The sequence below is a fragment of the Lagenorhynchus albirostris genome, chromosome 7, assembly GCF_949774975.1.
Source record: "Lagenorhynchus albirostris chromosome 7, mLagAlb1.1, whole genome shotgun sequence".
NCBI lineage: Eukaryota > Metazoa > Chordata > Mammalia > Artiodactyla > Delphinidae > Lagenorhynchus > Lagenorhynchus albirostris.
Genome location: NC_083101.1, coordinates 67,832,345 through 67,859,314, shown reverse-complemented (window position 1 = coordinate 67,859,314; position 26,970 = coordinate 67,832,345). Strand labels below are relative to the sequence as shown.

At 43.4% G+C, this 26,970-nt stretch overlaps 1 protein-coding gene across 2 annotated transcripts in view; it reads right to left on the bottom strand.

The window, feature by feature from the left end:
* ADAMTSL1 (ADAMTS like 1) overlaps positions 1-26,970 on the bottom strand; it is a 1,031,718-nt gene that overhangs the window by 170,913 nt on the left and 833,835 nt on the right. For both annotated transcript variants that reach the window (XM_060155110.1, XM_060155111.1), the window contains 3 exons: positions 14,853-15,032; positions 3,848-4,001; positions 1,845-2,973 (listed from right to left, as the gene is read on the bottom strand). In XM_060155110.1, coding sequence (XP_060011093.1) covers positions 1,845-2,973; positions 3,848-4,001; positions 14,853-15,032 — 1,463 coding nt within the window. The remainder of the gene's footprint in view (positions 1-1,844; positions 2,974-3,847; positions 4,002-14,852; positions 15,033-26,970) is intronic.

The window sequence follows — 26,970 nt, the reverse complement described above, 5'->3', positions numbered from 1 at the left end:
TGATGTGGTAACAACAGTACTTACCCCATAGGGTTGTGTTTTTTTTAAGATTAAACAAGATAATATTACCTTTAAAGCACTGAGCACAGTGTCAAAGAAAAACTACTTAGTATTGTTATTAAAACTATTTGATCTGTAAGTGCTCAGGCTGAGAGGCAATATTATTGACATTTCAAAAGCACAAAAGATGTGGGCAGGACGGACAAAGTCATGTTTGTTCATCAAGTCTCGGAAGAGGAGACAGAACTACTCTTTGGAATCAAGTAAACTTGACATTGAGTCCTCAGTCTGGTCCTTACTAAAGTGGGACCTTGGGTGAGCTGCTGAACCTCAATTTTCTATGTGAAACTGGAGGATAATGTCAATCTTGTAGATTGACTGTCAGAAGAACAAATGCAGTAACATCTAAATAAACCTGGCACCCTGCCTGGCACAATAAATCCTGCCACCTTTCCTTCCTCATGCAAAGCTACCAAGCCAGTGAAGAGGATTAGCTGAACAATAGTATTTCAAAGTAGATTTAATGAACAGAGCATGCTCCATGGATTCAGAGAAGATAAAAAGTTAAAATGAGGACTTTGGGCCAGAGGACCTTAAACGTTCCTCCCTCATCCATGGACTGTGATTCTTCTATTCGCTGCCCATCTTATTTTTGTCACACGTTTTGGTTCTGCCACCTAATAAATGTGATCTTTAGCAAGTTGCTAGACTGGTTTCCTCTTCCGTAAAGTGTGGATAAAAATTATACCTACTTCTTAGGGCCACTGTTAGAAGTCAGTAAGATAAAGCACATAAAGAGTTTACACTTGGGGCTTCCCTGGTGGCGCAGTGGTTGAGAGTCCGCCTGCCGATGCAGGGGATGCGGGTTCGTGCCCCGGTCCAGGAAGATCCCACATGCCGCGGAGCGGCTGGGCCCGTGAGCCATGGCCGCTGAGCCTGCGCGACTGGAGCCTGTGCTCCAAAACGGGAGAGGCCTCAACAGTGAGAGGCCCGCGTACCGCAAAAAAAAAAAAAAAAAAAAAAAAGAGTTTACACTTGTCTGGGAGACAGTCACTACTCAATTAATGCCAACTATCTGTTGTCAGGGCCACTATAAAGATTAAAGAGGACGTCCATAGGAAGCACGGCATGCTGCTTGGCCCATAGGTAGTATTAAAAATAGTGTTATTATTATTACCTCTTCTATCACTATTGATTTTACATTATGAATGGCCACGGCCCAAGGAAACCAGTAAGTAATATATGCTGTCATCCCAGTAAAGACACATCAAAACAGAGACACCGAGAGATATTAGGATAATTAATCACAGGTCCGACTGGGAATAAAAACTTTCTGCAACAAACAGCCTTGTCCAGCCCAGACAGAGGATGGGCTCACCCACGGGGGCAGCAGCTGCTGGCTGCACTCTCTCCCCAGCCCTGGGGGACCACACACACACACAGACAGTATCCTGGTGTACAAGATTTTCAGCGGTTCATCTCACAAAATGGTAATGTAACAATGCCTTGGCCTGGAATGATATTTTTCTGCCGAAAGTTCAAAGCTATCCAGAGAGTATCTCATTAATCTTTGGATCCTACGGGGATTGGGATTGGTAGGCATCCTTATTATTATCTTATAAAGATGAGAATATACAGTTTAGAGAAATTAAATACCTTGTCTTTGCTTCAACAGTCTATCAGTGCCAAGAGAGGGTTGAAACCCAGGATGGGAGCAATCCCTGAGGCCCAGTGCTCTAAGCCCGACCCTTGGAAACACCTTGAAGGAAGAATGAATAGGGTGTCTCCCACACAGTGTGGCCCCTTGCCCGTCCCTCCCAGACCGGAGTAGCTGCAAAGCTCACCTGTCGCTGAACTGAACCTCTTCTCCGTTCCGGGCCCAGCTGATGGTAGGCCTTGGGTTGCCTATGGCCTCGCAGTGCAGAAGCACACTCAGTGTCCCGCTGGCCAGGGCCACAGTCTGCCCGAGGTGGGTGACCACCTCGGAGGCTGAGAGCTGCTGGGCGGCTGAGATTTTGCGCAAGATGATGGGCTTCCGGTGCGGCCGGTGAGAGCTGCCCCCGCCCTCCCCAGTGGACGAGGTCCGGAGGGAGCTGCTGAAGCCAGACACGTGTTTATGAGGAGGGATTGCCACTGGGGGAATCCCCCGCTCGGACGGCTTGAGGAGCGCGTCCTGGTGCGCGTCCTGGCGGCTGCGGAAGATCTCCTGGGCCAGCTGGGCCACTAGGTGCTTGCTGTAGACGTCGCGGAGCTCCTCGGGTTGCTGGGAGAGGTTCCGGAGGATGTCGTCCAGGCGCTGCTGCTCGGCCACCATGGTGAAAGGCAGATGCAGAAGGCCCTGCTCGGCGTTCTGGTCCTCTTCTGAGGATGTGTTCCTTTCTGTGGAGTCCTGGACCTCCCAGGAGGCGAGCAGCTCTCCTGGCCAGCCCCCCTGCTCCAGCAACCGAGAGACCAGATCATCATAGCGGCTCCCGGCATCAGCAGGGAGGCCCCGCTTCTCGGCCTTGCTGCCATTGGAGAAGATCCCGTTCTGGTGTTTGTGGGTCTGCAGGGCCTCCTTCGGGCGGGCCTTCCTCACCGCGAGGGCCTCTTCCTCGCTCCGCAGGCTCAAGGGCCGGGCCACCAGCTTCCGGTTGCCTCCAATGAGCTTAATCACAAACTGCTCCCGGGCCGGGCCGGCCGAGCAGGTGTAGATGCCCGCATCAGAGGGCTTGAGGCGGTGGATTTTCAGGTACCCAAATGGGGCCACGGTGACGTGGGCGGAGCTGATGAGGTGCTGGCCGTCTTTCTCCCAGGTGATGAGGGGCTTGCGGAAGCGCCGCGTGGGACAGCGTACCACCACTGCGGTCTTGGGGAGCAGGTAGGCGAATCCCCCCACGATGAAGTGCAGCTTCCTCTGCCGGCGGGTCTGGATGTATACCTTCCTTGCTGCCGCGATGTGAGGACTGTGCTTTGTGGATGGCCACCCGGGCCCTGGAATGAAAGGGAAGGCAGATGGATGGAGAAAGAGAAGCGGAGAGAGAGAAGCGGAGAGCAGAGAAAAGGGGCAGTGAGGTGCAGCAACAAGAGACAGTGAAAAGGAGAGGGCAAAGAGAAGAAAGACAGGGGGACAAAAGGGAGAAGAGGGAAAGAAAGCACTTCAGTTTGGTTTGGGCAGGGCCTTCATTTACCACCTTCTGTTTCACGGAAGTAAATGGCTACCAGCTGTGGACCATCAAGCTGCTGCCGCAATGAAACATGGGAGAGCTAATGAGGTGCAGTGGGGCAACCTGCTATCACGCTGCTGGGGTTTTCTACCCCTAGAAGCTGAGATGCAGGGTTCTAGATGGAGGGCGGTTCCAGGGGAAAGGCAGTTCCTCTCATTAAAAGGACTTAAAAAAGAAAGAAAGAAAGAAAGAAAAAGAAATCAGCATCATAAAAAGAGGCAGAGGACAAAGAGAAGGAGAATGGATCCCTTTTGGGTCCTGCAGAGCACCAGGGTCCCCGCATACATGGGGAGGAGACCCCAGAAGTGTTACACCTCTAGGGATTAATATTAAACAAATCTGTTTAGTTTAAAACACTGGAGTGGGTAACATCAGGCTTCACTAGTAACATGCTGACTCCAGCTTCCAGATCTCCATATGCCAGCAAGTGAACTTTGCCCTACCTCCTGCAAACTGTTTTTTCCAGCAGAGAAAAGCATCCTGCCTGGCCACGTATAATTAAGATTCCTTTCCCATCTCCAGCTGAGCTCACGAGCCTAATGCCCTCAGAAGGCTTTACTGCCTATCTGCCGCTGGTCTTGGGTTCAGGAAAAGCTACTGTTCTTGCCGTCTCCCCATCCCCAGAGCTCTGACATACTCACTTGCACAGGTGGCCAGCATACAGGGCCTGATGGATGAAGAGAACAGCAGGGGCGGGCACAGGGAGGAATTGACAGTAGCTGAGACACCTGTTTTCAGCACCTTCCGGCAAATGGCACTTCGCGTCTGGGTGCCCTCCCCGCAGCTCGTGGAACACTGGTGGGAAAAGAAGGGCCCAAAGCATGTAAATTCAGGTAACTAAAGGCTAATGGGTTTGTGTGGGCTCTGAAACTCACCAAAATAAGGAAGAAGTTGCTTGGAAAAGCAATAGCAACTAAGAGAGACAGAGAAATATTAATTATGTAACAATGTGGGAAGACACATCCATACTGTAGGCATATTCTACTCGAAGATTTTCTAGTTTCAGGTCTCCTGTGGACCTTTCACCTGTTTTTACTTTTCTTTTCTAACATCTTTATTCGAGTATAATTGCGTCACAATGCTGTGTTAGTTTCTGCTGTATAACAAAGTGAATCAGCTATATGTATACATATATACCTCTATCCCCTCCCACTTGCATATGCCACCCACTAGGTGGTCACAAAGCACCAGGCTGATCTCCCTCTGCTATGTGGCTGCTTCTCACTAGCTATCTATTTTACATTTGGTAGTGTATATATGTCAATACTACTCTCTCACTTTGTCCCAGCTTACCCTTCCCCCTCCCCGTGTCTTTAAGTCCATTTTCTACGTCTGCATCTTCATTCCTGTCTTGACCCTAGGTTCATATACATATTGTATATGCCCCTAGGAATATACAATATATTCCACTATATATATGTATCACATCTTCTTTATCCATTCATCTGTTGATGGACACTTAGGTTGCTTCCACGTCCTGGCTATTGTAAACAGTGCTTCAATGAACACTGTGGTACATGTCTCATTTTGAATTATGGTTTTCTCAGGGTATATGCCCAGTAGTGGGATTGCTGGGGCATATGTTAGTTCTATTTTTAGTTTTTTAAGGAACCTCCATACTGTTCTCCATAGTGGCTGTATCAATTTACATTCCCACCAACAGTGCAAGAGGGTTCCCTTTTCTCCACACCCTCTCCAGCATTTATTGTTTGTAGATTTTTTCATGATGGCCATTCTGACCGGTGTGAGGTGATACCTCATTGTAGTTCTGATTTGCATTTCTCTAATGATTAGTGATGTTGAACATCCTTTCATATGTTTGTTGGCAATCTGTGTATCTTCTTTGGAGAAATGACTATTTAGGACTTTGACCCATTTTTGGATTGGGTTGTTTTTTTGATATCAAGCCGCATAAGCTGCTTGTATATTGTGGAGATTAATCCTTTGTCAGTTGCTTCATTTGCAAATATTTTCTCCCATTCTGAGGGTTGTCTTTTGGTCTTGTTTATGGTTTCATTTGCTGTGCAAAAGCTTTTAAGTTTAGGTCTCATTTGCTTATTTTTGTTTTTATTTCCATTTCTCTAGGAGGTGGGTCAAAAAGGATCTTGCTGTGATTTATGTCAAAGAGTGCTCTATGTTTTCCTCTAAGAGTTTTATAGTGTCTAGCCTTACATTTAGGTCTTTAATCCATTTTGAGTTTATTTTTGTGTATGGTGTGAGGGAGTGTTCTAACTTCATTCTTTTACATGTAGCTGTCAGGTTTTCCCAGAACCACTTACTGAAGAGGCTGTCTTCTCTCCATTGTTTACTCTTGCTTCCTTTATCAAAGATAAGGTGACCGTATGTTCGTGGGTTTATCTCTGGGTCTTCTATCCTGTTCCATTGATCTATATCCTGTTTTTGAGCCAGTACCATACTGTCTTGATTACTGTAGCTTTGTAGTATAGTCTGAAGTCAGGGAGCCTGATTCCTCCAGCTCCATTTTTCATTCTCAAGATTGCTTTGGCTATTTGGGGCTTTTGTGTTTCCATACAAATTGTGAAATTTTTGGTTCTAGTTCTGTGAAAAATGCCATTGGTAGTTTGATAGGGATGGCATTGAATCTGTAGATTGCTTTGGGTAGTAGAGTCATTTTCACAATATTGATTCTTCCAGTCCAAGAACATGGTATATCTCTCTGTTTGTATTGTCTTTAATTTCTTTCATCAGTGTCTTATACTTTTCTGCATACAGGTCTTTTGTCTCCTTAGGTAGGTTTATTCCTAGGTATTTTATTCTTTCTGTTGCAATGGTAAATGGGAGTGTTTTCTTAATTTCACATTCAGATTTTTCATCGTTAGTGTATAGGAATGCAAGAGATTTTTGTGCATTAATTTTGTATCCTGCTACTTTACCAAATTCATTGATTAACTCTAGCAGTTTTCTGGTAGCATCTTTAGGATTCTCTATGTATAGTATCATGTCCTCTGCAAACAGTGACAGTTTTACTTCTTCTTTTCCGATTTGGATTCCCTTTATTTCTTTTTCTTCTCTGATTGCTGTGACTAAATCTCCCAAAACTGTGTTGAATAATAGTGGTGAGAGTGGGCAACCTTGTCTTGTTCCTGATGTTAGAGGAAGAGGTTTCAGTTTTTCACCATTGAGAACAATGTTGGCTGTGAGTTTGTCATATATTGCCCTTTATTATGTTGAGGTAGCTTCCCTCTATGCCTACTTTCTGGAGAGTTTTTATCATAAATGGGTGTTGAATTTTGTGGAAAGCTTTTTCTGAATCTATTGAGATTATCATATGGTTTTTATCCTTCAATATATTAATATGGTGTATCACATTGATTGATTTGCATATACTGAAGAATCCTTGCATTCCTGGGATAAACCCCACTTGATCATGGTGTATGATTCTTTTAATGTGCTGTTGGATTGTTTGCTAATATTTTGTTGAGGATTTTTGCATCTATGTTCATCAGTGATACTGGCATGTAGTACTTTCTTTGTGACATCTTTGTCTGGTTTTGGTTTCAGGTTGATGGTGGCCTCGTAGAATGAGTTTGGGAGTGTTCCTCCCTCTGCTATATTCTGGAAGAGTTTGAGAAGGATAGGTGTTAGCTCTTCTCTAAATGTTTGATAGAATTTGCCTGTGAAGCCATCTGGTCCTGGGGTCTTGTTTGTTGGAAGACTTTTAATCACAGTTTCAATTTCAGTGCTTGTGATTGGTCTGTTTATATTTTATATTTCTTCCTGGTTCAGTCTCGGAAGGTTGTGCTTCTCTATGATTTGTCCATTTTTTCCAGGTTGTCCATTTTATTGGCATATTGCTGCTTGTAGTAATGTCTCATGAGCCTTTGTATTTCTGCAGTGTCAGTTGTTACTTCTCCTTTTTCATCTCTAATTCTGTTGATTTCTGTCTTCTCCCTTTTGTTTTTTTCTTGATGAGTCTGGCTAATGGTTTATCAATTTTGTTTATCTTCTCAAAGAACCTGCTTTTAGTTTTACTGATCTTTGCTACTGTTTCCTTCATTTCTTTTTCATTTCTTTCTGATCTGATCTTTATGATTTCTTTCCTTCTGCTAACTTTGGGGTGTTTTTGTTCTTCTTTCTCTAATCGCTTTAGGTGTAAGGTTAGGTTGTTTATTTGAGATTCTTCTTGTTTCTTGAGGTAGGATTGTATAGCTATAAACTTCCCTCTTAGAACTGCTTTTGCTGCATCCCATTGGTTTTGGGTCGTCATGTTTCCATTGTCATTTGTTTCTATGTACTTTTTGATCTCCTCTGATTTCTTCAGTGATCTCTTGGTTACTTAGTAGCATATTGTTTAGCTACCATGTGTTTGTATTTTTTATAGTTTTTTTTCCTGTGATTGATATCTAGTCTCATAGCATTCTGGTCAGAAAAGATACTTGATATGATTTCAATTTTCTTAAATTTACTGAGGCTTGATTTGTGAACCAAGATATGATCTATCCTGGAGAATGTTCCATGTGCACTTGAGAAGAAAGTGTATTCTGTTGTTTTTGGATGGAATGTCCTATAAATATCAATTAAGTCCATCTTGTTTAATGTGTGATTTAAAGCTGTGTTTCCTTATTTTTTTTCATTTTGGATGATCTCTCCATTGGTGAAAGTGGGGTGTTAAAGTCCCCTAATATGATTGTGTTACTGTCGATTTTCCCTTTTATGGCTGTTAGCATTTGCCTTATGTATTGAGGTCCTCCTTTCTTGGGTGCATACATATTTACAATTGTTCTATGTTCTTCTTGGATTGATCCCTTGATCATTATGTCATGTCCTTCCTTGTCTCTTGTAATAGTCTTTGTTTTAAAGTCTATTTTGTCTGATATGAGAATTGCTACTCCAGCTTTCTTTTGCTTTCCATCTGCATGGAATATCTTTTTCCATCCCCTTACTTTCAGTCTGTATGTATCTCTAGGTGTGAAGTGGGTCTCTTGTAGACAGCATATATACGGGTGCTGTTTTTGTATCCATTCAGCCAGTCTATGTCTTTTGGATGGAGCATTTAATCCATTTACATTTAAGGTAGTTATTGATACGTATGTTCCTATTACCATTTTGTTAATTGTTTTGGGTCTGTTTTTGTAGGTTTTTTCCTTCTCTTGTGTTTCCTGCCTAGAGAAGTTCCTTTAGCATTTGTTGTAAAGCTGGTTTGGTGGTCTGAATTATCTTAACTTGTGCTTGTTTGTGAAGGTTTAAATTTCTCTCTTGAATCTGTATGAGATCCTTGCTGGGTAGAATAATCTTGGTTGTAGGTTTTTCCCTTTCATCACTTTAAATACGTCCTGCCACTCCCTTCTGGTTTGTAGAGTTTCTGCTGAAAGATCAGCTGTTAACCTTATGGGGATTCCCTTGTATGTTATTTGTTGCTTTTTCCTTGCTGCTTTTAATATTTTTTCTTTGTATTTAATTTTTGATAGTTTGACTAATACGTGTCTTGGAGTGTTTCTCCTTAGATTTATCCTGTATGGGACTCTCTGTGCTTCCTGGACTTGATTGGCTATTTCCTTTCCCATGTTAGGGAAGTTTTCAACTATAATCTCTTCAAATATTTTCTCAGACGATTTCTTTTTCTCTTCCTCTTCTGGGACCCCTTTAATTTGAATGTTGGTGCATTTATTGTCCCAGAGGTCTCTGAGACTGTCCTCAATTTTCATTCTTTTTTCTTTTTTCTGCTCTGCAGTAGGTATTTCCACTATTTTATCATCCAGGTTACTTATCCGTGCTTCTGCCTCAGTTATTATGCTATTGATTCCTTCTAGAGAATTTTTAATTTCATTTATTGTGTTGTTCACAATTGTTTGTTTGCTCTTTAGTTCTTCTAGGTCCTTGTTAAACGTTTCTTGTATTTTCTCCATTCTATTTCCAAGATTTTGGATCATCTTTACTATCATTACTCTGAATTGTTTTTCAGGTAGACTGCCTATTTCCTCTTCATTTGTTTCGTCTGGTGGGTGTTTACCTTGCTCCTTCATCTGCTTATTTCTCTGTCTTCTCATTTTGTTTAACTCACTGTATTTGTGGTCTGCTTTTCACAGGCTGCATGTTTGTATTTTGTGTTGTTTTTGGTGTCTGCTTCCAGTGGGTGAGGTTGGTTCAGTGGGTTGTGTAGGCTTCCTGGTGGAGGGGACTGGTGCCTGTGTTCTGGTGAATGAGGCTGGATCTTGTCTTTCTGGTGGGCAGGTCCACGTCTGGTGGTGTGTTTTGGAGTGTCTGTGAACGTAGTATGATTTTAGGCAGCCTCTCTGCTAATGGGTGGGATTGTGTTCCTGTCTTGCTAGTTGTTTGGCATGGGGTGTCCAGCACTGAAGCTTGCTGGCCATTGGGTGGAGTTGGGTCTTAGCGTTGAGACAGAGATCTCTGGGAGAGCTCTCACCGATTGCTATTACGTGGGTCTGCGAGGTCTCTGGTGGTCCAATGTCCTGAACTCTGCTCTCCCACCTTGGAGGCTCAGCCATGACATCAGGCCAGAGCACCAAGACCCTGTCAGCCACATGGCTCTAACATGTTGACCTCCAAATGGCAAAATCCTTTCTTTGTTTGAATAAAGGTGGCCTTCGAGGTCCAGGTTTCAGGGAACTGGCCCAGGGTGGCCATCCCTGGTTTCACCTCAACATGATCTCAGGCAGAAACCTCCTTGTTTTTCCATTTTGTCTTTAAGTTACTCGTTGAAAAAACTGGCCTGTGGTCCCAAGGACGGTCGCAGCTTCGGCTGGTGGGGGCCCTCCCTCCCACTGGGCTCCCTGTTTTTACTTTTGTAGCCTGGGATTTAGAGTTAGAGAGTCACAGAGTCCAACTCAGTATTTCACTAGTTGGCAAGTCACTTAAACTCTCTGAGTCTGTTACCACTTCTTATACTTATTTTGCAAGGCTGGGAATTAAATGAGATAATATATTTTAAAATTTCACACATAGAAATGACATTCAGTTAATGCTAATTCCTATCTCCTTCCTTTACAAATAAATTATAATACTTTAATGTCAAGTATCAGATAATTCTTATGCATTTACTTTGTTTGAGGTGGGGCGCTAAATGCTATGGGACAAAATGTGCAAGATGGTTCCTAACCTCAAGGGGATGTCATCAAATAATGGGAAATCCAAATGCATTGTTAAAATGAAATAGTATATTAGGGAACATAGAAATCAAAACCCCAATGAAATACCACTTTATATTCACTAAAATTCCCATAATCAAAAAGATGGACAACAATAAGTATTATTATTATAAGTGAGGATGTAGAAAAATTAGAGCCTTCCTGTATTGCTGGTGGGAATGTAAAATAGCACAGCCCTTTTAGAAAGCAAGTTTGATATTTTTTTAAAAAGTTAAGCATACATTTATCATATGACCCAGCAATTTCAGTCCTAGGTGTCTTACCCAATAGAAATGAAAACATACATGCATATAAAGACTTGTATGCTAAGGTTCATAGCAACATGATTCTTAATAGGCAAAAGTGGAAACAACTCAAATATCCCTCAGTTGGTGAATGGATAAATGAAATGTGGTATATCTGTATCATGGAATATTTTATTCCACCCTAAGAAGGAATGTTCTGATAATGTGCTACAAAATGGATAAACATTGAAGACATTATGCTAAGTTGAATTTTAGAGTATATAAATTATACCTCAATAAAGCTGTTTAAAGAATTATATAGTAATGAAAGAATTTAGTAAAAATATAAAACTAAAAGTCAAGTGAAGTATGAAAATATTAATGCTAACAATTGGTGAATGCTTATGGTATACTAGTGATTTCCTGGCCTAATCTGGAAGATCCTTGGAGTCTGGATGGGTACAGAGAGCCGGGGATAAGCATGGGAGGCAGGGAAATAACCAGAATCAAGGTAGAAGAGTTCAGTGCACAAGGCCAAGGCAGGCTTGGGGGCAGACCTAAACCAGTCTGACTGAACAGAGGGGCCAAGTGGAGAGTGTCAGGAGCTCAAGAGGTGGTTTGGGGCCAGATGTTGGAGACTTTTAATTTTCAGACAGAAGGTTTGGAATTGGTCCATAAGGCAATGAGGAGCCATTAAAGGGAAGAGTGAAATGATGAAAGAGGTATTTTGAGAAGGTAAATCTGGCAACAGTGTCTGGGAGGGGTGGGAGTAGGAGATGAATGGCAGACAGGGATGTCAGTTAAGAAGGCTGCCACGGTAGTCCAGGCTTGAGATGATAACAGCCTGAACTAGGGTCATGGCAGCATGCCATGTTAACTTGAAAACTGACAGTAGAAACCAAAAAATATTATCTTATGTATCTAAGTTTTATATGCTAGCCCATGGAAATGAACTATTCTATGCAAGGCACTGTGATATCCACCACCCTGAAAGACATTTAAGACGCAAAAAACGGGGATGAGAATCAAGCCCGTTGCTTTTGTTCCCTGATGATCATGGATTCCAAATTCCACCTATCCCTTTTTTTTATTGTAAATGACAGCACCGAATCCAGGGATCAGGTGGGATGGGGGTAAAGAGCCTGGAAATTTTAAAAGCCTGGTCATTTTAGTGCTGCCAAGTAGAAAAATGGAAAAATGGACTGTGTGTCAGAAGACGAGTTTAGGATTTTGGTCAAGTCTAGTTCTTTCTCTAAAATTCTCAATTTCTAAACTTCTCTCAATTTCCACATCTCTAAAACAGGGAAACTGTATTCGAGCAGGGATTTTCAAACTGTGTTCTTTAACTGTGTTGAACAAGTGATTTAGGGGCTTCTCAGGTGGTCTGGAGACCCAACCACTTGGAGATCCGGGACCCCTACCCAACCTACCCCCTACTTCAACCAAAACAGCTCTGATTTGTTCTGTTTTAGATTTCTGCCTTCACAATAACATTTCAATGGAAAAAAGGGTCTTGTGGCTTTAATGTTTAAAAGAACAACTAGGTTATAGGATCTCCTGAGTTCCTTCTAGCTCGAAAATTGAGTTTAATTTCTCTTATATTTTTGTGAGGGAGGAATTTCCGTAAAAATATGACTTAAAAATAATGAATAGCCAACTCTTTCAAGAGATGCAAGTGTTTCTTTTAAAGAAAAGAAGTAAGGTCTTTTGAGAGGCCTTTCCTCGGAATAGGATCTGAAAGTAATTTTATTTGAAGGGTTTAAAACGTTGGCTTAATTCTGTCTCTGAGGGATTCTGTGCAGTAACCATGAGATTGCGCCCAGATAGTTGAGGATGAAAAACACCCATAGATCATCCAGGTTTTCCTTTCTCCGAGGGGAGTCCTGTGGGAGTGTGTGGAATGCACGTCTCATCCCAGACAGAAGGGCCAAGGGAAGGGTTGTTGGATGATAGGGGCAACTGGAAACCCTGTGAACACCCCCAGGAGCACTCTTGTATGGCATCAGCTTGAGTTTAACACCGGTGAATCGGGGCTAAAATCCCACCATTCCCAGCCCCTTCTCAATGTTTGGAATTTCCATTCATCAGCCCAGATAATGCAGAACCTAGTAACATTCCCTGGATAAGGGCTAACTCTACCTAGTTCCCCAAATGTAACTTCCACCTCCTAGGAAGACCAGCAAAGCTTGTGGGAGGCCTTGGTCATGACCCTGGGTCCAGCCAGTCAAGTGCTTTCTTTTATTTCCTCTCCTTTTCCCGACAATGAGGAGGGATGGAAGAAAATCATAACAATAGTTAAGGGTTAACTTTTACTAGACACAAAGTACTTCATGTGCATCATTTAATTTTTAAGCGTCCCAATAACCATGTCAGTGAACACTATTATCATCTCCAACATTTAGCTAAGCAAACTAAGGCCTAGAAGGGTTAAGTAACTAGCCCAGGTTGAATAGCTAGTAAATGGCAGAGTCAGGATTCGAACCTAAGTTTGCCTGCCTTTGAGTCTGAACTCTTAACTACACGTGATACTGTTCTAAAGGTCTCCTTTACGTAATGGGACCCATGGGATTGCAATGCAGCAGTCTCCTTTCCTTAGTGCCTAATCACAGGGTCCCTCCTTCAGATTTTCTCTGTGTTCCATATGCTCAGAGGCCACAAACTCCGGGAAGTCGGGAGGACAATTCTCATACACACAAGTCCCTTTCTCAGCATCCCACTCATGGAAGACTATCACCGACAGACTTAGAAGAGCAGTGCCTTTTACACTACGCCCCTGGGAGGAAGTCTTCATCTAGAGTCACTTACTTGGCAAATACATCAGTGCCCTCGTCTGCACTGCTAGTTTTGTTAAGGATTTTTCATATATGATACCACACCCCAAATCAACAATCCATGGAAAAATTGTCACTGACATGTTCACACATGCACATACAGATATGCTCATTCCACACATTTAATCTTTTATCCTTCTGAAACAAAATTATTTCTAAAAGATGAAATAACAATCATTGCCCCTTCTGTTCTCAGCCATTTGCGGGGAGCTACCATCAGAAGGCAATTTTACTGCCAAATTACAAAATCTATGGTGTGTCAGTTACCTCTCAATTTCAGTGCCCTTTGCAGGTACCGTCTGATGGACCTCTACACGGGCTGACAAAACACAGGGCAAGAATTCTCAGAATGTAGGTTGAAAGACATGGCATCTTAATTTTCAGAGGCAGCTCTCCCCTCTGTGATGTATTTTAACCAGCAGCAGCTCTGTCCTGTGAGTTGGACAGACTGCAAAGGAGGCAGTGAGATCACCAAGGCCAGTTCGGATGCTTCTCTGCAAGAAAGGAGAGGGGCTCGACTCTGCCTGGGACACAGAGATGTTCACTTCAGGCCTCGTCCTTCTGTTCTTGGCTGTATCTGCTGGCCAGGGGGATTTCTCTATGAAAGACACATCGGCCCATGAAGCTGGGGGAGTTGCAGGCAAGTCAAAGAAGGAGGAGAGGCTGAAAACAAGTTGCAGCTGGGTATCCATGAATTAGTTCGTGCTGGTGTTCAAGTAGGAATGATTTAGAGAAGTCGGTTAGTTGGGGATCTATCCCAAACTTACGAGGCAAGTCAGGAACGGCAATGCCGATGCAGCCATCTCCCCAGATGCAGGGCGACGGGGGAAATCAACTTCTCTGGCTGGGAAGCTGTTGATGTTCCGGAGCCAGAAAACTGACAGGAAAGAGGCAGGATTTCCTTGGCCTTCTTTTCCTAATAAATCATGTGCCTCATTCTCCAGTAACTTGGAAGAGAAAAACTAGAGAGGCTTTGCCTTTCCTGAGGAGAGACTAGAAACATCTGGGACTAGGAGAGGCAGGGGGGGTCAAGGAGGCGGGAGCGAAGGTAGAGGAAGAACCCGGTGTTCTGAGTAGAATCCCGGGCCCGAACGGTACGAATGAATGAGGCCTGGTTTTGTTCCGCGAAGGGCCCGTTTACAATTCCCTGCTTCTGACTGTTGAGTGAGGGCTGGCTGCCTAACGCGCATCCCCGCAGCCTAGTTAAAATCTAGTTACACGATATGGTATATCAGCGCTTACAGAAACTCTGTTCCATGCAGAACTGATTCACTTTGCTGCACACCTGAAATTAACACAAAAGTGTAAATCAACTATGCTCCAATAAAAATTAAGAAAACAAAACTCTGTTCCACAGTGTTAGGAGGATTATTTTGTTCTCCTCTCGCCTTCCGTATCTATAAGCTTGGGTGCCTTCTCCTCCTTCTGCCTCTTTTGTCATCTCCTTCTGAGAAGCATACCTACCTCTGTCCAGTCAGAGAGCAGCCACTCGCTGGGACAGTCATCTTTCTTGCAGGCTTGCTGGGAGGCCAGTTTGGGGGCCGAACAGAAGGTCTCTGGAAGCTCCAAGAAGCTGCCATCAGCCATGCGCTGTTTGCAAAGAACCTCGCGCTTCTGGATGCCCCCTCCGCAGGTCCTGGAACACTGGAGAAGGAGGAGAAAGCAGACCCTGCATAGGACAGTAGCACATTTGACTGCTAATTCTTACCTTAGCCTTGGTTTGACTCAAGAGTGAAAAAAGAACAAAAAGAAATAGAAAAGGAAGAATACCCAGGAACCAGTCCAAAGGATTTTGCTTCGTCTCCTTGAAATGAATTTTGTAGCAAGTTCTACACCCTCTGCTCTTAATCTCAAATATGTAGCTAGAGCACCCAGGAATCTCATGGGCCTTTAAATCTTAGAAAGTTGGTTCTACCTAGGGGCAGGACAGGAATAAAGATGCAGATGTAGAGAACAGATTTGAGGACACAGAGAGGGGGAAGGGTACGCTGGGACGAAGTGAGAGAGTGGCATGGACATATATACACTACCAAATGTAAAACAGATAGCTAGTGGGAAGCAGCCGCATAGCACAGGGAGATCAGCTCGGTGCTTTGTGACCACCTAGAGGGGTGGGATAGGGAGGGCGGGAGGGAGACGCAAGAGGGAGGAGCTATGGGGATATATGTATACGTGTACTGATTCACTTTGTTATGGAGCAGAAACTAACACACCATTGTAGAGCAATTGTACTCCAATAAAGATGTTAAAAAAAAAAAGTTGGTTCTAAACTATGATTTGCAGTCACCCAAGACAACTGGTTTAAAAGGTTATATAATAGAGGGCTAAACATATTTATGACCCAGTGAAAATAATCTGTGCTGCTTCCAGAATGAGCAAGAGGGAGCTGCTGCCACCAGTGTAGATCTGGAGGAATTAACCTGCAGAGAAGGCAGCACTTCCTCTCTCTCTAAGTGTAAACATCCACTCTACCCTATTGGAGGGGCGGTAGATTTGAGGCTTGGTTTTCCGAAGGACTCCCTGGAACACGTTTCTTGTAGGACTGGTGTTTTTTTAGGGCGGTGGGAGCAAGACCCATGGAAATCTGGGATACAAGAAAAATCACCTCATGTTAGTGGTTTTCAGCAGGACCCCAATCAAACACACCATTTACAAGTAATTTAATAGTTATCATCCAGTTGCCCGAGGCGGGGCAGGAGGCTGTCATTCCAGGACTCTGTTCCTCCCTTGCGGTAGGCAAAGCAGCCCTCCGTTTTTAGCTGGGCACAAGACCTTTTGGCATACAGACTATATTTGCTGACCTCCCTTGAAGGTGCCGCGTGACTAAGTGCTGGGCAAAAGGATATACGTAGAATGTTGTGTGCAACTTCAAGGAAAAACCCACAAAAAGAAAATGTGGCATTTTCCCCTTCCCGCCTCGTCCTTGCTGGCTGGAATTTGAACACGATGTCTAAAATTTAACCTTCCGCCTTGGATAGTGACAGGCAAAAGGAGGGAAGCAGCCTATCTTCCTGGGGGTGAAGCCAACATACCGGCCCTGGATGGCCTGTGTGTGTATAAGAGGGAAACACTTCTCTCTCTTATCTAAGCCACTATGCCTTTGGGTGTCCTGTCATTTTTAGTCCATCTAACTCTAGCTAGAAAGACAAATACTGTATGAAATCACTTACACGTGGAATCTAAAAATTACAACAAACTAGTGAATGTAACAAAAAAGAAGCGGAATCACAGATATAGGGAACAAACTAGCAGTTACCAGTTGGGGGGGGAGGGGCAATATAGGGGTGAGGAAGTGGGAGATACAAACTACTGGATGTAAGATGGGCTCAGGATGTATTATACAACAAAGGGAATACAGCCAATATTTTGTGATGACTAAATGGAAAGTAACCTTTAAAAACTGTATAAAAAATTTAAAAAAAAATGAAAAAAGGAGGCATAGGCACAAATGCTAAGAAAGAGGGAAAAGAAAAAAAAAATCTAACCCTAGCTAATCTACCAACCATGACTACTCTGTTCTGCGGGTGGAGGGATTTTATTTTAAAACTCTAAGGAGTGCTCTGCTTTCTTCAAGAATAGTCCCTTTTCTTGAATCTGCTGCCCTTGTGCTTGCTGAGAAATTAGGCCTGGGTATACAAAGGCTGAGCGTTTGTGCTGTAGGAGCTTCTCGTGCTGCAGCAGTGGGCTCTCCGAACTCATGGGGGTCTGTGATCAGTTGGCTGGAGTCAGAACTGCAAGGGGGATGGGTACCCAGAGTCAAGGTGAGGATGGTGGTACAGTGCTCCTGAGTCAGAACGCTGCTGTGGCCCAGGTGTCACCCTCTTATTCGGTGGTCCCAATCCTGATGCACTTTATTTATTTCTAAAAATTTATTTAATTAATTATTTTTGGCTGTTGTTGGGTCTTCGTTACTGCGCGCGGGCTTTCTCTAGTTGCGGAGAGCGGGGGCTACTCTTTGTTGCGATGGGCGGGCTTCTCACTGCAGTGGCTTCTCGTTGCAGAGCACGGACTCTAGGCACGCGGGCTTCAGTAGTTGTGGCTCGCGGGCTCTAGAGCACAGACTCAGTAGTTGTGGCACACGGGCTTAGCTGTTCCGCGGCAAGTGGGATCCTCCCGGACCAGGGCTTGAACCCGTGTCCTCTGCATTGGCAGGTGGATTCTTAACCACTGTGCCACCATGGAAGCCCATGCTGCACTTTCAAACCACCTGGGAGCTTTTGAAAAGTCCTGAGTCCTGGGCCCCATCTCAGATCCATTAAACTCTGGGATATATGTCCCAGACATTAATTTTTTAAATTAAAAAACATTCTTTTTTTAAACCTCCCAGGTAATTCTATGCAACCAGGATTGAGAACCATCTCTCCAAATGAATGCCCCTCCATCATTTCCAATGGGAGTAAAATAAACATGGAGGGGAAAACCTGGGACCCAGAGCAGCCTCTGTTAGAGCCAGTGGTTATGTGGAGTATCTTATAAGGTGTATGGGTGTCCATCCAATTTGAATAAATGCTCCCAATATAAACAGGTAGGTGAATAAGAACAGTGTTCAGATTTAAGCATCTTACTGAATGTGGCAATAAGGTAAAATGCAGGTTAATTTTTTCTCTCTTTCAAATTAAGGAGCGGATGAAAATAATTGGTTTTATTTTAAGGGTGACATTGTAATGTGCTATAGAGTGTGACCACTCACTTAAAATAACAGAGCTGAGGGCTTCCCTGGTGGCGCAGTGGTTGAGAGTCCGCCTGCCGACGCAGGGGACACGGGTTCGTGCCCCGGTCTGGGAAGATCCCACATGCCGCGGAGCAGCTAGGCCCGTGAGCCATGGCCGCTGAGCCTCGCGTCTGGAGCCTGTGCTCCGCAGCGGAAGAGGCCGCAACAGTGAGAGGCCCGCATACCGCAAAAAAAATAAATAAAATTAAAAAATAACAGAGCTGAGTTGTCACTTTGCAGATAGGACCTGATTTAAGGGACAGACCCTCAGATGATTCCCCCCTAACACTATATGGAATTCTGTGCCAACTGTATGACAAAACAGCTGCAAGAAAAGTTAAAAAAAAATCAGCTTGTTATTTTGAAGTTTGACCTACACAGAAAACTTGCAGGAAATTCTCAACACCCAAAGATAAAGTAAGACTCCTGAGAATGTCCTTCAGAGCCCTCACAGTCTGACCTGCATTGAGCTTCTCAGCCACGTTCCTTGCCGGCCTGCTGTGGGCTGGTGCTTTAGCCGCAGTGGACAATCTGCCCTTCCCTGGGCCCACAGATGCCTCCTCTGCTCAGGCCTTTGATCACGTTGTTCACTCTGGGAGCAATGCCCTTCACCTCTCTGTCCATCCAGAAACTTCCAAGACATCCTTGAAGGCCCAGCTCACCGGCCACTTCTTCAGGAAAGCCTCTTTTAACCCCTCTGCCTCATGGTGTATAAGTCACCTCCCACCCCACCTTGACCTGGAAGGGTACTGCACATCCCGTTAGGGCTGGTTGCTTATGCTCCCGCTATTTTCCTCCGCCTCCCTGCATTCACATAGGGTTATGTGACTTTTGAGGAAAGGGAACGTATTCATCTTTCTATTCCCCAGTGCCTAGTATAGCATCTGGCAAAGAGTGTACACTTCATAAATGTTTGTTGAACCGATGACTGGATGAACGAAAGGGCCAACAAGCCAGATGCTGAAAAGATGTAAAACAAACATCCAGCTGATGGGCTGCACATCCACCTTTTATCGGACTGTTTTATCATTAGCCAGAAGCCTCTTCTAAGTAAGTCAGCAGTGGGTTTCAGCCAGCTGCAGCGCATACTCTGCGGGGTGCTCTGATCCTCCAGGGATGGCAGACAACCCTCTGGCTGGGTTAATGTCGTCAGGGATTTGGCTTTTAAACGCTTGTCTCAACTTCGCTCAAAAAGTTTCCCTGGTGTGCACACTGAGGAAAAGGTGGTTTTCAAAAAAAATTTTTAATTGTAGAAGATGAAATCTCAAATTAGTAAAGGTTCCAAAGTCTGTGATGACTTTGTGAACTGGTCAAGGTTACGTGGTGAGGCTGATAGCTCTGACGTGAGAGGCAGAATGCAAAGGAGAAAAGATTTTAAAAGCAGAAGCAAGAGAAGTTTAATAAAATGACATGAAAAATGTTTGCTTTGTGAATCGTCATTGAAAATAATATTGTGGTATGAAGATGTAGACCCCTGGTAATGGGTATTGTTTTAAAATATATTCCATAAACAGAATAAATAACCCAAAAGAGCATGTATATTGCTTATCCTTGTTGCCATGCATATTTCATGATATAAGGTCATGGGTTCATTAGTTTTATAAGAAAAGTAAAAACAATACAACATGAGGAACACGTAAAAGTTACGTTTCTATACAAAAATACAATGGCCTGAGTGTCCTGTATTTTTAAGGATTTCCCCATGATCAGCACATTCATAAATTCTGCCTCTTTTGACATTTTTGGTTTCATGCTGACAGTTCGATTCACTGAGAGCTGAGTTCACTTCCTTGGTACCTCGAGTCACACATTGACCCCAACACAAAGTGATGTCTACATTCTGTTTCTAAGGTCAAGTTGCCAGTTTTAACATGATGTGCTCTGCTTAGCTTCTAACTCATTTCATTCCTTTCTTCATTCTCTCATTCATTCTTTCATCAAACATTTCCTGAGTACTTGCTGAGTGCCAGGCACTGTACTAGGTGCTGAGGACTTAAGATGACTTAAGATGGTCACTACGCCTCAGTCCAGTCACTGCACTTTACCCTAAGGTGTGCTCAGTTTTACAAAAGAGGGAATATAGACGAGAGTGCAACCAAGTCTTTATGGAAAAGATGGGGAAGGCTTTGCAGAAGAAGTGACACAGAAAGGGTTGGCCGGGGAGATAGGAGCGCTGGCAGAGTCGGACCACGTGTGCACAGATGGAGAAACACGGCATGTTCACACACCTCCAATGAGTCCTGAGAAGGCAGAGCTTAGGGTTCATGGGGACGTGTAATTGGGAAAGGAGACTGAGAAGGCGGATGAATGGCAGACAGTGAAGGGCCTTGGACATAACTGGACATACTCTTAAGACCCTGGGGTGTCATTAAAGGTTTTAAAGTAGGAGGTAACACGATCTAATTTGCAGAAATGATTCAGGTGGCAAAGGAAAATGGGTTCCAAAGAGTACCGCCCTGTGAGATGTTAACAGATGTGCCAGGGAGAAAAGGTTTCGTTGTCAAATACGTCTAAACGACAGTGCATGCCACACCCTATTTGGGGGTTCTGAGCACATATTAATATTTTAAAGGTCTGACAGAGGGCCTGTAGTAAAGAACCACTGATATCAGGTTGGGAAACATCAGATCAGAGCTAGGTGAGACAGTACAGGGAGAGCAAGTAAAAGGCTGTTTGTAGTAGTTTGGTTAGTTGAGAGCGCTGGAACCAAGGCAGTGGCAGAAGGATGAGAGAGGAAGAGAGCACTGGGGGGTTGGGAAGATACAGGAGGTGGAATCAACAGGACGTGGGTGTTGACTGAGTGTGAAGAACGAATGAGGCTGAGATGGCACTAGTTTCTCGCTGGAGAACAGGCTAGATGGTGGTGTTACCACAGCACAAGGTCCACGAGGGAAGGCCAGGTCTACGGGGGAAGGTGGCAGGTAGGTGTGTTATCGAGCTTGACGTTAGACCTTCAGAATTTGAGGTAACTTTGCAACATACGAGGTTGAGAGGTTCAAAGGGTAATCAGAGAGTGTTTAGTATATAACAGTGGGAAAAACTAAGTCAAACTGAAGGAAGGCTCAGAAAAACAACAAAAATACGAGGACTGGAATCTCACTTACTAAACAAAATTATTAAATAAGAACAGAATTTCTATATGGGCCACTTTGTGAATTAAAATTATCTTGTTAATCTAATATCGATTAAGCTTTCTTAACCCTGGAAGTGCAAGGGGTGTGCAGTATATCTTCTGGGTTTAACATTCCCGTTACTTCGTGAAGCATGGGCTAGCATACCCACTAAAATTCAGAGCAATTGTTAAAAAGAATTTTCTGCTAATAAATAAAAACAAAAACACTTCACCTGTGAAATGTGAACTCTGATCTGTTTTGCTGACGGTTATTTATTTTTAAATTAATTAATTAATTAATTTTTGGCTGCATGGGTCTTTGTTGTGCGGGCTCCCTCTAGCTGCAGTGAGCGGGGGCTACTCTTTGTTGTGGTGTGCAGGCTTCTCATTGCAGTGGCTTCTGCTGTGGCAGAGCACGGGCTCTAGGCCTGCGGGCTTCAGTAGTTGTGGCACGTGGGCTCAGTAGTTGTGGCTCGCGGGCTCTAGGGTGCAGGCTCAGTAGTTGTGGCGCACGGGCTTAGTTGCTCTCCCCTAAGGATCTTAGGATGTGGGATCTTCCCGGACCAGGGCTCGAACCTGTGTCCCCTGCATTGGCAGGCGTATTCTTAACCACTGCGCCACCAGGGACGTCCGATATTTATTGTTGCTTCTAGAGGTAGGATCAAGCATCCATTTCTTCGTGAAATACACTACTAAAAACTAAGGTAAATATCCCAATAGATGTTTTTCCTCCCTGGATACAACATTTTAAATAAAGATGGTCTCTAACTCATGAGGAGTTACATTTCAGTCACTGGTATGTAACAAAACTGATGACTACATTGACTCTTTCTGCCGGAATTCAGCCCTCTAATCCAGATCAAAGTCATTCTTTCCTGTGTGGTGTGTTCAAATCTAAATGAAAATTTTAATTCTCAAGTATTTATAGTTATTAAAATTCTCTTTTTTTCCCCTAAATATTACCAGCAGGGACTCTTCTCTCATATATCTTTTTACATAGCTAAACTACAGGCATTCTGAATTGTAACCCTGAATAAAAAAAAAAAAAAGGAAAAAAAGGTTTACAGGTAAGTGGCCACATAATCACAGTTTCAAGCAAGGGGGGAACATAGGGGCTGTGCTGATTGTTTCAGTCTCTATACAGATGTGAGCAATATGTATGTACAGTGGGTGGACACAATCCTGCACATAAAACACAGGCCATATAGAGAAACAGAAATGATGCTTCAGAGTGGACTCTCTCATTCATTTCAGGTTAATCTTTCTCGCATCTTTCTCTTTTTCTCTCATTTCTGTTTTAAAGGTTTTGTTTTAGAATAAAAACAAATAAGATTGATGCCTACAGAGCTCATGCATAGTGGCAAGAGGAGTAGAAGGCAGACTTTTACTTTGTGCTAATGGAGACAAACAGGCTCATCAGCCCACAGTCTAGCAGACTGAAGCAGGCTGAGTCATGACCCCAGAGATATCTATGTCCGTATCACTGGAACCTGTGCACATTTGACCTGACATGGTAAAAGCGACTTTGCAGAGGGTATTCAGTTAGACATCTTGAGATGTGGAGATTACCTGGGTTATCAAGGTGGGGCTGATGTGGTCACAATGGTCCTTGTAAGACGATGGCAGGAGGACTGGAGTCAGACAGGGTGTAAAGACAGAATCTGAGGTTGGAGGGAAGTGCTTTGAAGCTGGAGGAAGGGGCCATGAGCTAAGAAAGCCAGAAGCCTCTAGAAGCTGGAAAAGGCAAACAGATCCTCCCCTAGAACTTCTAGAAGGAATGCAAACCTGCCAACACCTTGATTTTAGCCAAGCGAAACTGATTTCAGACTTCTGACCTCCTGAGCTATAAGATAATACATTCATGTTCTTTTAAGCCACGAGTGTGTGGTAATTTGTTATAGCAGCAAGAGGAAACATACACAGATTAACTACCCTGGATAATGCAACAAATACTGAGTTTTATGTAAACTGCTGATTTTTGAGCTGATATCAGATTTCCTCACAATTTAACAGTTTAGAGCAAATTGTAAAGAGGTTTTGGGAATGCTGCACTGCAGAGTGGAAAAAAGAATGGATTTTGACTCATACAGATCCCTTTTCCATTCACTGGCTATGTGAGCCGGGACAAACACAGCCGCTCTGAGCCTTGTTTCCTCAAAGGATTGCCGTAGGGATTAAAAGATAAACTGAAGAGCAGGAGAATGAACTCTACTAAATGAAGTCTGAATTCATGCTAACCTCACAGTGCTTTAGTTTCCTCATCTGTAAACTGAGGATCAGAGTAGTAACTATCACATCAAGGATAGTGAGGGTTAAATACGTTAAAAATAAAAGTGAATTTCCTATAGTTACAAAACAAAAGTGAGTCACAGATGAAGACAACAAACTTACGGTTCCCAGGGCATAAGGGGAGCAGGGAGGATAAACTGGGAGATTGGGACTGACATATACACACTACTATATATGAAATAGATAGCTAATAAGAACTGGCTGTATAGCACAGGGAACTCTACTCAATACTCTGTAATGGCCTATATGGAAAAAGAATCTAAAAATAAAAAAGAGTGGATATATGTATAACTGAGTCGCTTTGCTGTACACCTGAAACTAACACAACATTGTAAATCAACTATACTCCAATAAAATTTTTTAAAAAGTGAGTTAATAAGTGTAATTGGAACCCTGCTATAGATATGAGCATATGTCCAACCTTAACTCCCTCCTTTGTGATCTTTTTAAAAATGATTTTAATCTACTTTTAGATTAGCATTAAAAATATCCTTTCTGGGCTTCCCTGGTGGTGCAGTGGTTAAGAATCTGTCTGCCAATGCAGGAGACACAGGTTCGAGCCCTGGTCCGGGAAGATCCCACATGCTGCGGAGCAGCTAAGCCCGTGCGCCACAACTGCTGAGCCTGTGCTCTAGAGCCCACGAGCCACAACTACTGAGCCCACGTGCTACAACTACTGAAGCCCGCGCACCTAGAGCTCGTGCTCCGCAACAAGAGAAGCCACCGCAGTGAGAAGCCCGTGCACCGCAACGAAGAGTAGCCCCTGCTCACCGCAACTAGAGAAAGCCCGTGCGCAGCAGCGAAGACCCAATGCAGCCAAAAATAAATAAATAAAATAAATTTATTAAAAAAAATCCTTTCTATTTCAAATACAGCAGTGTGTATAATAACCTAAATGGGAAAAGAACTTGAAAAAGAGTAGGTACATATGTATATATAACTGAATCACTTTGCTGTACACCTGAAACTGACACAACATTGTTAATCAACTATACTCCAATATAAAATAAAAATTAAAAAAAGTTCCTAGAACTGCACTGGATACATACTGTTTTTAGAATAAGAAGAAGCTCCTGAAATGTATCAAGTGCTCCATAAATGCACAGGCACACTTGCCATGGACCTTTTCAACACCATTCTCTATGCTTTACACACCTGCATGGGTGTGGTGGGTTCTCACTGAGACTGGGTTACTGCTGTTACTGGCCTGACGGTCTAACTCAGGAGTCATGGGAAAGCAGCAGGTAAGGTGGTACGTGACTGTTAAATGAACAGCACTGACCGTGAACGCCATGTGGCTGCAGAGCAGGAGGGTAGTAGAGGAGTCCTGGTGGGAGAGGTGGGACTCCTGCCGGCTTTGACAGGCAGAGGGGAGGGGAACTGCGGGTGGGCAGGGAGAAGCGTGGGCAGAAGGAATGCACGAGCAGGGATGGGAGAACCACAGTTGAGAGATGGGCAGGGGCAGACGTGCAGAGGGATGAAGGCCTGACTAAGCCATTGCGCTTTATTATATGGCAATGGAGAGTCACTGAAAAAAATCCTAGCAGAAGACTCTCATGATCAAGGTGTCTCAGACTGACGTATGCAGCTGTAACAGTGGTTCTCAATCATGGTGCCGGAACACACCAGCTGTGAAAATGATCTCTCGTGAGGTGTATAAAAAGTAATATAATGGATGGACCTAGAGATTATCATATTAAATGGAGGACTTCAGACAGAGAAAGACAAATATCATGTGATATCACTTATATGTGGCATCTAAAAAAGTGATGCAGATGAACTTATTTACACAACAGAAATAGACTAACAGACATAGAAAACAAACTTACAGTTACTGAAGGGGATGGCAAGGTGGCGGGGGGAGATAAATTGGGAGTTTGAGATTAGCAGATACACACTACTGTATATAAAACAGGATAAACAACAAGGACCTACTGTATAGCACAGAGAACTATATTCAATGTCTTGTAATAACCTATAATGGAAAAGAATCTGAAAAAAAAAATATATAACTGAATTGCTTGGGCTTCCCTGGTGGCGCAGTGGTTGACAGTCCGCCTGCTGATGCAGGGGACACGGGTTTGTGCCCCAGTCTGGGAAGAGCCCACATGCCACGGAGCGCCTAGGCCCGTGAGCCATGGCCACTGAGCCTATGCGTCGGAGCCTGTGCTCCGCAACGGGAGAGGCCACGAGAGTGAGAGGCCCGCGTACCGCAAAAAACAAAACAAAACAAAACAAAACTGAATTGCTTTGCTGTACACCAGAAAGTAAGGCTACATTGAAAATTAACCATACTTCAATAAAACATTTAAAAAAGTAATATACAGCCAACACCAAAGATGATGATGATGATGAAGAGGAGGAGGAGGATGTGTGTATATTTAATAAATTAGACAGGATTCAGGAGACCTAATGCACTAAGTATGTGTTTCAGAAGCCAACCAAAAAAACTCAACAAGCTATTATAGCTAAAATGCTAAAGATAAATATTAAGTGAGTCCTTCCCACAAGACCAAAGATGAAAACCAAGGGATGCAGTAGTGAGTAAGAGGTGAAATAAAGATGGCCCCCTAAACATCAAAGTTAGAATTAGAAATTAGGTCTGTGTTTCATTTCTGCATAATTGTTTCTAAACTAAAACGTTAACATAAATCTTTGGACTCCATACTTGTCTCCTCAGACCTATAAAATGTGTAAATCTTGGCTACTTGTTACTTGTCAGGCAAAAACACTCTACAAAGGACAAAGGAGGTTGCGTTCTTAGCTGGTAAATGACAATTTACATAATTTATGTTTTTTTCCCTAGAAAGCAAAGCATAGGTAATACGCATGAGGTCAGTGGTAGCCCAATATTCAAAAAGCAAGGAGGGGGAGTTTCTCTCCTTAGGCAGGCCAATGGCCATCAAGTTGTTATCTGTCTTCCTTTAAATGAAACATTTGATCCACCCTCTTCTTTTCTTTCATATGAAAAAAGACCATAAACTGGCTATTGAAGGATTAGAGACCTCAGCACTATCTCCTGGTATATGCAGGCAGCTAAATGGAAAAGACCATAAGTGCACTGCAGGTCCCCTCTCCCAGCAAGGACTGCCAAGGGACCAGAGGGCTGACCAGGCAAATGCATGGTCAACAGCTGATGTCTTAACTAAGTGGTGTCCTAGGACAACAGCCAATTAGCTTGGAGACGCTTAAATTACTCCTGACTTATTCCATAAGCATAAACAATGACTTCCTCTCTCCTAATAAGTGGTCAGTAATAGCTGATTTTGCCTAAAAAACTTAACTAAAGAAGTAGGATTCTAGGAAATAATATAAGAAGAATAGTCTATTGTTTCCTCTAGGTTCAGAGAGATTCCTAAAAGTGACCAAGGAGTCCTATGCACCAAATGTTTAAAAGGGATTTTTCTCTGGAAGATAGAATCCCTGGTGGCTTTCACTTTCTATGTTCTTTATTTCTTATTATGTTTGAA